This window comes from Triticum urartu, chromosome 1 (genome assembly GCF_003073215.2).
Source record: "Triticum urartu cultivar G1812 chromosome 1, Tu2.1, whole genome shotgun sequence".
Classification (NCBI taxonomy): Eukaryota; Viridiplantae; Streptophyta; class Magnoliopsida; order Poales; family Poaceae; genus Triticum; species Triticum urartu.
The window spans coordinates 473186511-473197402 of record NC_053022.1 but is presented as its reverse complement, the minus strand read 5'-3'; the positions used below and the strand labels follow the sequence as shown (position 1 = coordinate 473197402).

General features: G+C 51.3%; 1 protein-coding gene across 1 annotated transcript; it reads left to right on the top strand.

Annotated features, from left to right (window-relative positions):
• The first annotated feature begins 212 nt into the window (after positions 1 to 212).
• Positions 213 to 2243, top strand: LOC125520225 (transcription factor DIVARICATA-like). The gene is made up of 2 exons (XM_048685083.1): positions 213 to 1196; positions 1278 to 2243. The coding sequence occupies exons 1-2, from the start codon at positions 721 to 723 to the stop codon at positions 1714 to 1716; spliced, it is 915 nt and encodes a 304-aa protein (XP_048541040.1). The 5' UTR covers positions 213 to 720; the 3' UTR covers positions 1717 to 2243.
• Positions 2244 to 10892: the final 8649 nt, after the last annotated feature.

The window sequence follows — 10892 nt, the reverse complement described above, 5'->3', positions numbered from 1 at the left end:
AAACGGTTTCTCACCGTCGCAAAAAAAAATGAGTTTGTTGAGCGCCACAGAAACGAGGGGCGTGGACCTACCCTAAATGGAAGAAAGTGCGTTTCCGGACAAGCGGAGCGCGGAATAATAAATGCCGCTGCTACCGCTAGGACGAGACGAGTCGAGCTCCAGCTCCAGCCCCAGCCTTGGGAAAAGCGGCAAGCAACGGCCAATAAAGAAAGGCGACGTCGCCTGCACCCGCACAGCACAGCACAGCACAGCACGCGGCCGAAGCACCCGCCTCCTCCTCCTCCTCCTCCTCTCTGCCTCTCTCTGCGCCCTCTGTCTCTCCCTCTCCCCGAAGCTCGCTCGCTCGCGGTCGCGGACACAGAAAGCGAGGGGCGAGGGGGGGTGGGAGATCAGGAGGCTTTTGTTTGGTCGAGAGACCGCAAACTCCACCAAGGCCCAATCACCGAGCCTCTTCCTTCTTTAAGCGCGCCCCCCTCCCCTCCCCTCCCGCGGTGGAGGCCGAATCATCTCCTCTCTGCCTCCCTCGACCCACTTCGGCATCTGCCGGCCCCGGATCGATACCGCCGCCACCGCATAAATACCGCCTCCCCTGCCACTGCCACTCCCCCTCTCTTCTCTTCTCTTCTCCTCCGCTCCTCCCGTGGGTTTGCCTGACAACGGTGGGCGGAATCTTGGTCGGCTGAGAGAGAGAGAGAGAGAGAGAGAGAGAGAGAGAGGGAGATGATGAAGCAGGAGTCGTGGATGGAGGTGCTGCCGGTGCCGCCGGCGCCCTACTTCGCCGGCCAAGCGGGCGGCTGGTTCCTGCAGGACCAGCGGGGCACCGGCGGCGTCGGCGGCGGGGCGTGGTCGCCGGCGGAGAACAAGCAGTTCGAGGAGGCGCTCGCGCGGGTCGACGGGGACGCGCCGGACCGGTGGGAGCGGGTGGCGGCGCTGCTGCCCGGCAAGACGGTGGCCGACGTCATGCGGCAGTACGACGACCTCGAGAACGACGTCTGCTTCATCGAGGCCGGCCTCGTCCCCTTCCCCCACTACAACGCCAACGCCCCGGCCTCCGGGTTCACCCTCGACTGGGACGGCGGCGGCGACCTGGCGTTCAAGCGCTCCTGCTACATGGCGGCGGGCGGCAACGGCAAGCGCGGGCGCGGCGCGGACCAGGAGCGCAAGAAGGGCGTGCCCTGGACGGAGGAGGAGCACAAGTAAGCCCTGAATCTCGATTGCCTAACCCACACCCACACATGTACACCACACAGCCTTGAATCTCGTTCTGTTCACCGCAGGCTCTTCTTGATGGGCCTGAAGAAGTACGGGCGCGGGGACTGGCGGAACATCTCGCGCAACTACGTGACGAGCCGGACGCCGACGCAGGTGGCCAGCCACGCGCAGAAGTACTTCATCCGGCTCAACTCCGGCGGCAAGGACAAGCGCCGCTCCAGCATCCACGACATCACCACCGTCAACATTCCCGACGACGACCACGCCAGCAACACCAACCCCTCGCCCTCGCCGCCCTCCGCGCTCACCGCCACCTCCTCCGCCCCGGAGCAGTTCGGCGCGCTCGCCGACAGCAAGCCGCCGCCGCCTCTGGGCGGGCACCACCACTTCATGCCGGCCCACCTCTACGGCAGCGTGAAGCTGGAGGCCAGCAATAACGGCTACCACGGCGACTCTGCTCTGATGCAGATGCATCAATGCGGCCAGCTCCAGCCTCTCGGTTGACCACTGTTCCTTGGAGCAGCCGCAGCCCAGCCGCCGTCGGAGAAAGCTGCGTCGTCCTCGGGCGTGCACGAGGAAGGAGAGCCACCCAGCGTCGCACGTGCTCTTGGTCCCAGCCAGCCAGCAGAGATCATCCACGCAGGAGCACACTGGACGGACGGACGGACGGACGGAGAGGGAGCATGAGAGCAGGATGGAGACGGCATTTCTTCCGCGTTTGGCCTCCGTGTACATAACACCACGACCACGGTGAAATAATTAGCAATATTCCTCTCTATTATTTGCTACTCCCGAGCCATGGGAAGCACACTAGCACAGGAGTACCGTAGTGCCGAGTTTTTCTTTTTTTATTTACTGTACTTTTGATGTATTTGGTCCGTTATTAGTGTCATGCATGCAGTAGAGTACGTATTTGGGTAGCAGCAGCATACCGTATGGTGTTGATCTTTCGATTTGGGTGTGTTAGCATTGGTCACCCTCTCATTGACCCCTGCTATATTAATTAATGGTTATGATTACGATTATGATTATGATTACCGTGGTTTTCTTGTGCTGTTCCCTGTCGTTTTTGAGGGAGCGAGGCCTGAGGCGGATCAATATCGTACTACGACTCTCCATGTTTATTGGCTCCTCTCCGGCTGGAAATTTCAAGTTGGAAGCATTCCATCGTGCGTGCTAGTAGTAGCTTGGCTGAGACTTGGTCGTGTCAGAGATCGGGACTAAACAACGCCCGTGCTCGGCCCTCGACAAGTGATTCCTCCTCGGCCAATCGGAGGAGGAGAAGGGCTCGTTGCCGCCGGTTTAGCTTGGCTGAGACGGAGGTTGCGACCGATGCTGACGGTGGTGTGGCTGGCGCGCGGTGCGTGAGCCACCCAACCCAAAGGGGGCCAGGAGCAGCAGCAGGGCGCAACAGAGCGGAGATCGCCTCGTCCTCCTCCGTGCCGGAAGTCCACGGAGACGCACCGATCATCGCAAGGAACGCAAAAAGTTGCTCGGAATCCGGATCGGATCCATTTCGTTTTCGCACAGGAGCAGACATTCCCGCGGATCCACTTGGAAAGGCCCACCGGTGGCGCACGCACGCCCTTCCGGCGCTTCATTTCAGTGGCCGCGGCATCTCCTCGTCATCGGCGATGCACAAGAGCAAGAATGTTCTCACCCGAGCAAGCTCTCCTGTCTACGTTTCTTCTTCTTTTTCGCGGAATGTGTACGTCTCTTCTTCTCCGTGGAGTAGGAGTCGGCGTCGATAACATTCGGGCATGGTGAGACACGGTTTTTTCTTTCGAAAAGGAGGTTGGAACCCCGGCATCTGCATCAACTTATGCACATGGCCATACATATTAGAGATTTACCAGTAACGAGCCCTGACATCTACATCAACTTATGTGACCTGGCGGTCAAGCGCTCCTGCTACAGGATGGGCAGCAACGGCGGACGCGCTCGTACCAAGAGCACAAGAAAAGCATGCCCTGAACGAAGGAGGAGCACAAGTAAGCCCCCGCTTCATCGAAAAGAAGGTTGACACCTCGGCATCTACATCAACTTTTGTTGTAGACATCCATACATACATATAAGAGATTTACCAGAGACGGGGCCAGGGGGCCAATGCCCCCCTCCCCCTCCCTGGGGTAAATTGTGCAAAGATACCCTTCTAATTCCTGGAAAAATTGCCCCCTTCATGATTCCTGGCTCCGTCACTAAGATTTACAAGCAATGTTGACTTCTAATGTGGGATTAGTTGCTTGTTTCATTGGTTTTGTTGCTTCTGACTCGGCTCTAGCAGATATAATATGTCACTCCCGTCGCATCAACCATTATTAGTATTTAGCCCCTCTCTACTTCTAATGGTCGTCGGATGTCTTCTTTCTACGGGAGCCGGTTTTATGTAGCTCGCATACCACAAAACTAATGAGCGGGGCGTGTTAGTGACGGGGCTCCGTGGAGAACTTTTTTTTTTGAACAATGCAATATTCAAACTTCCTTGTTTAAAAAAAGTCTAAAAAATATATGCAAGAATACAAGGATGAAATGTATATGCGCTTAAAATTTCAAGATGAAATATCTTGAAATGTGATTTGTACCAAAAAGAAAACAAATTCACGGGCTTTGAGGATGAATAGTACCATGTGCTCAAAAGCCCCAGATTTGTTTTTCCTTTTACACAGCCCTCATTTCAGCGTATTCCGTCTTGAAAATCTACACGCATTTACACCATGCCTCCATGTGTATCTGTAATTTTTGCAGAATTTTTCGAAACGTGAAAATATGAATATTTCTGGCCCTATACTACACCGTCACTGTCGCGATGCTCATTACAGCACCACCACCGTGGCACGGTACAGTGCAGCCTAGCTAGCTAGCTATAGCGAGCATCGGCTCCGGCCCATGGAATCACTCTAGTAGGACAGTTGCCACACAAGAGTGCAACTTGCAGCGCAAGTGGGCGGCGGGAAGATGCATGCAATCCGACGCAAGCAAGGTGGGCGCGGCCTTTCCTTTGCTTTGGCTTTGCCCGCCTCCTCCCCCCTTTTCCTCTGTCCCTGGGGAGCATACAATACGGCGGAGCACCGGAGTGGCGGTGAGTGTGCTCGGCGTTGCCGGGCTGCCATTGGCCGGAGCTGGCGTCCGTGGCCGCATCGACAGTTCCACGCCCGGCCGCTTTCGCCTTTCCGGAAGGAAGGTCGAGGGGGAGGGGCCGGCCGCATCGTGTGTCGGCGTCCCTCTCCGGGGGCCCCTTTTGCGCGCACCGGTATTCCGATTCCTGGGGCGCGCGCTGCAACTGGGCGTATGATTGAGCCGCCGGGGGGCTACCGGACTGCGGACTGGAGGCGGAGAGGGCCGCTGCGTCTGCGTGCCTGCGCCCGGCGATTCGAGATTCCGTCCTCCTTTCCCGCGCCCGGACCACCCGCACCCACGGAGAGAGATTTGCTGCCCCCGATACTGCGAAAGCAGCGAAAAGATGCACCGGCGGCGATCAGAATTCCAACCGGTTCCTTTGAAAAAATTACTAGATTAAATAAAATTAAACACACGAGTTAGCAGCATATTAAGACTCCGCGTCAGCGTGCACCACTCACTGCACACAAGTACACTCAGGATCACTGGGATCCGTTGGTTCGGGGCCACTTATCAGCCGGCGTTACCAAAATTCGACGAGCATGTTCATTTATGCACTACTAGGAGTGGTAGTAGTAGCTTGTTCGTCTGCTTAAAGAAGCTGCGGCAATGCTTTTGGCGCACAATCGCTGATCTTTTCGCCGGTCTACTTCAGCTGGGCACGCTCTCGCGTATAAAAAAGGGTGGGGGTGGCCACTCGCTCCGTTTTCCAAAATGAAGGGAAAGGCGCGAGCATCCATCGCTAGATTCGGTAGAAAGAGCCTACTGGTAGGAGGAGGATGATCATCGGCCCTAAGTTAAGTAGGTCGAGCTAACCCCGCACTCGGAGCGAGCGAAAGCTCAGTCTGGTTTCTGGCGTACTAATTGGCACTTGACCACATCGATGCCAAGGGCAGTAAACAAATGCGCTCCCGAACCGACCACCGTAGGCAACGGTGGTGGCAGACGGAATTGTTGGTGAACGTAATGACCGGGCGCGGCAGGTGCAGTTTCCCGGCAGGGGGCCAAGAGTAGTTTAACCCCCACCAGACATCACAAATCCTGGATGCTCTCGTGCGTGCAGCCATGGCAGCAGGAGACCCACGAGAAATGCCTTGAATTGGGCGATGCTAGTTTTGCTCAGTGCATGCAAGAGCAACTCTAACGCGCGTTTTTTCTTTTTCTTTTTTGTCGGTTTAGATCGGCCGTCCAACACGTCGATCCATATGTGCCGGTTTGACCGGCTCGCCGTCCTTTTTCCAATAAATACCTCATTTTTTTGCATTGTTTTCACATACAACTTTTGCATTCATACATATAGTCGAGGACCAAATAAATAACATAGTTTCAACGGAATAAAATAGCACAGTTTTACAAGCCGAATAAAAGAAAAAATGTCTCACATAGTTTTGCAAGTCGAATAAAAAAAGATATATCTATTGATTGCCAACATAAGCCCACATATGCTCAACCAAATTATTTTATGGTTGCATATGGGTTTTCTAACCACGCATGTCACGATGAAATTGGGTGAACTGTTCAAACGTTGCCGTTCCTTCATGCTCACGCACAACATTCTCACCCTGAAACTGAAACACTTGATCGTACAAACGTTCCGGGCGCTCATCTTCTACAATCATATTGTGCATGATAACACAAGCAGTCATCACCTCCGATAGTTTCTGCGTGCTCCAAGTATTACCAGGATACCGAACGATGCCCCATCGAGATTACAAAACACCAAAGGCACGCTCGACGTCCTTCCTAGCACTCTCTTGCTTTTGTGTAAATCTTTTCCTCTTCTCTCCGACAGGGTTGGGGATTGTCTTCACAATAGTGGTCCACTGGGGATAGATACTGTCATCCAGGTAGTACCCTTTGTCGTAGTTGTGGCCGTTGGTAGTAAAGTTCACCGGTGGGCTGTTGCCTTCGGCAAGCCTAACAAACACCGGTGAGCGCTGAAGCACGTTGATATCATTGTGTGATCCAGCCATGCCAAAGAAAGAGTGTCAGATCCAGAATATGGAGATGCAACGGCCTCAAGTATGACAGTGCATGCCCTGACATGGCCCTTATACTCCCCTTGTCAAGCAGAAGGGTAGTTCTTCCACTCCCAGTGCATGTAATCTATACTGCTAAGCATCCCTGGGAAGCCCCTGCTGGCATTCATCGCCAACAAATGGGTTGTATCTTCAGGAGTCGGCTCTCTCAAATACTCAGGGCCAAACACAGCAATAACAGCCTTGCAGAACTTATACATGGAGTCTAGGCATGTAGACTCGCTCATACGGACGTACTCATCAAAGAGTTCACTGGGCACTCCGTATGCAAGCATTCGGATGGCGGCAGTGCATTTTTTATAAGAGGAGAAACAAATTTTTTCAACGACATCCTCTTTGCACTCGAAATAGTCATTATAGTCGACCACTCCCTCTCTAATACGGTTGAAAAGATGACTACTCATACGAAAACGGCGGCGGAATTTCTAATGTTTGAACAACGGGTTTGTTGTGTCAAAGTAGTCCTTCCAAAGAAGGAAATGTCCACTCTCCCGGTTGCGATTCAACGCCGGAAGGTGCCACGGAACGACGGGCGCTGGCTATTGAGGTGGTGATGGACCAACACGGCAGCCAAGTTCTCCTCCTCATCATCGGACGAGGAATCGTCAGAGTTGCAAAGAAAACTGTGGAAAAAAAACTCGTCGGCGGAGTCCATTTTGTATCTTGGCAAACTGTCGAACAGTTTGCAGGCGTCGACGAAGGAGACGGTCGGCGAAGGGACTCGCGTCGTCCTCGGACCAGCTATCTGCCCTGGCGGCGTCTGATGAGCATGCCGACGTCCGACGAGCGTGCTGGTGAGGATTTGGACGGGGCGGCGAGGAAGCTTCTTGGTCGCGGTCACGGCTGTGTCGATGGGAGCGAGGGTGGTTAGCTTTCGTTTCCCGAAGGCAAGACGACGGTGGCGGGCGACGTGGGAGGTGGCGACGTAGCAGCAGAGATGTTGTGGCGCAGGCAGCTGGCAGAGCCATGGGATAAATGGTCGGTGTGGGCGGCGACGGTGGCGATGAAGGAGGCTAACGAGGGCTTGTTGGCATGGGAGAGGATGGTCAATGTGCCACCGACCATCGGGATAGGGGGAGAAGGCGAGCGCGTCCGTATCGTGTCCGCGCCGACGTAAATCCGGCTCAAAAAAAAAGAACGAAAATGGGTCGTAGCGGACGAAAAGCGGACACGCGTCCGTTTGGATTGACGCATTGGGCCGACTTTTGTGTTCACGCCGATTCAAACGGAAGCCCGTGGGCGAAATGAATCATCCCGTTAGAGTTGCTCTAAGCTGCTGCTGCTGGGAAGCCATAGACTGGTCAAGATGAGCTGCTGAGTTGAGTTAGATAGGAACCCGGCAACAACTGATCTCGCTGAGGCGACGTCATGGGACGGGATGCCCCAGCCACAGCCGGAGGGGCATCGTTATCGCCACACTGCGCTGGCCCGCGGGGCTAATAAGCTCCGTCACAGCAGACCAACCGGGCCGGGCTGCAGACCGGCTGACGAGCAGCTGCCGACCGGCCGGCGTTGCATCACCGTTGGCGACCGACCGCCACCACTGACTCGTTGGAATCAGCAGCAGGTAGCCAGGCCAGCCCTGCATCACCGTTGGGGGCCGACCGCTCTTCCAGCTCCAACTGCAACCGTTCAACACGTAGTATGTATTACCAGAAGTAGAGTGTCGTCGACGTGTAACTCGGCATTTTGAGTACGTATCCGCTCCCGTAGAAAGAGACATGGCCGGTATGCCTTGCAAGACCGCGCACGACACGGATGTGTCACGTGTTCAGAGGCACTACCTACAATTTCGCAACGGAAAATGTAGGACCATCCAATTATTCTAGGCGCCGGTTGAGACTGGGGGAGCTGCACCTGGGTGCGTGCTAGAGGAAGGCCCAATAATGGGCACATGCACGCAACCACACACACACCCAGTGGCAGTGGGGAACACGCACGAGCAAAAATAACCTGCTCCTACCAGTTACAAAGTGGCGCCTTCTCTTTACCATAAAAAAAAAGAAAAAGAAAGAAGAAGTGGCGCCTTCTCTTGCTCCCCTACCCTTGACAAAGTTTTCCATAACAGAGCTGGCATACTGTCATTCCACATTTTACGTACTTTTTTTTAATCTGAAAGTGATCAAGATTCTTGGTTCTATGACTATAAGTACTTACTACCTCCATTCCTAAATATAAGGTCCTCCGTACAAAATATCAAGTGTTTAAATCACTGCATTAGGGTAAACACTTTTACATTTCTTTACAGAGAGGGTAGCTTGTAAGATGGATACTATAGAGAAATAATTTGTGTAAAACGATCCGTTTCAAATTAAAATTTGTGTAAGACAACATGGTTATGGGCCGGGCGGCTCCCACAGATTTTAAAATAAATAAAAAATGAGACCAATCCAAGGGCTAATTCTTGTTGGCATTTTTTTTATAGGAGAAACTCCGCGAGCACCGTGCGTCCGAGTCGGGACTCGAACTCGGGTGGCCTGGCAGCAACCTCAGTTGCCCAGCCAACAGATTTAAGCAAACGAAAGTATAACTAGCTGTGGACGAAATAAACTAGCACAGAAATAGCAAAGGTAAGTAGAATATACTGCAATCATCCTGCCCATGTGTGGGTGAGGTTAAAAGGTGGAAATTAACAAAGAGGTATTCGTCCGTTGGTTGCAAGTCGCTAAATATCTCCTGGTGCTCATCAACTCCAGTGGCCCCGTTAACAGATGGCTAGCTATGGCATAGTAGAAATCTCATTTCTTGCAAAGATCTGAAGGGGAATTATGACTGGACCACGCACCAGATCGCAGTGCCCACATGTCCGCGCCTGTGAGCTTTCACTCCAGCTCTAGCCTGAATTATTACTGTTCTAGCAAAGTGTTACTATGAATTTCAAGCCTCTAAACAGAAACTGCGCACCTGCTATTTCTAGGAGATTGCTTCGGAAAACTATTCTCAGGACGAATGGTAGCCAGCCGCTCCTCGCCGGCAAATCTGATTCAACGGTCGGCTTCACTCTACTACAGTGCTGCAGATGAAGCCAGGGACCATTACAACAGTGTTTTGGACCAGGCCTCCCCAACTTGCACCAGTCCCTTCCAAATCGCCATCAGTTCTGCTGCTGGTGGGGCAATGTTTCGGCCAACAAAATCCATCAAGGCCCAACCAGATACATAATCTACTTATAGGAAACTAATTGCGCTAGCACGCACAGGTTCATCAAAGTCCAACTTGTTTTTGTGACAGATGACAAGTTTTTGTTAAGTTCGAAGCATAACCAAGAAGTTTATACTATAAAAAAGTTGAAATCCAGCGTCGTGCCATTCTCAAATTTTATACATCTAGAGTACATACAAGAAGTTTATTAAGTTGTGCGAAAGCGGCATACAGATTTCTTCAAGGAAATCACGCAAAAATTTGTAATGCGAAACTTCTCTTACCGCATGCTACTTAAAGCTCCCTATATACCAACATGAAGGTAGCATACATGTGCATACATTCTCGATGTGACCAAATAAACCAATCGTAGAGTACTCCCAAACTGGATTCTGGAACTAGAAGAATTTATCAAGAAATGGATATGAGTATGGTCTTTGCTGCAGGGTTGCCTTGCGAACTTTGTGAATGGATAGGCATGTCAATGTTTATGAGCATCTGACTTATATATAAGCAAATGCATCTACAAAATTGAGCATCACATACCTAAGTTCCTACTTTATCATCCCAAAATGTATTCAGCATGGAACGAGAGAAGGGAAATTCTCGTAAGCAGTATAGTTATAAATGCAAACACACAACTCATACTGCTTTGTGCATGGAATACGTGGCCTTTCATAACACCCCACTAAGCATATTCAAAGGAAACACCATCAACAATGCTTCTCAACAGCAAGCACAATGTTCAGTTCCTTTTTTCTTTTTCTTTCTTTTAGGCAAATGTTCAGTTTCTATTGGTATGCGTAGATAAAGAATGTATACCTTTAAAAAATGTATTTCAAAATGTTAACGTGTAAATAAAAAATGTTTCTAATGTATGCGACATTTTTTGAATGCGTATGAGAAAATTTTGGCATGTGTTTAATAAAACGTAAATCGATAAAAGGGTGAAGAAACAAAGAAAACCAAACGAACCAATAAAAACAAAAATAAACAAAAATCAATGCAAGAGAAGGAAAAACCGAGAAATCTGAGAAAGAAATGAAGAAAAACAAAAAAGCTGATGAAAACCAAGAAAGAAACAAAGAAAATTGAAAAAACAACAGTGAAACCGACATATACAAAGAGAAAAAGGAAGAAAAATGAAAGAAAAGAAAACCATTGAAACTGTGAAAGAAAGAAAGAAAACTAGAAAAACATAGAAAACGAACGAAGAAACATATAAAACCAAAAGAAATACTAAAAAAGGGATCAAACCTCAACCAGGAGAAGTCACTTCGCTCCCTCGACGCAGAGAAGAAAATGGGCCTGCCCAGTCGCTACAGATCGGGGGAAAAGCTTCAAGCGAGACTGCAGATCTACTCATTATAAGCGAGATATTGA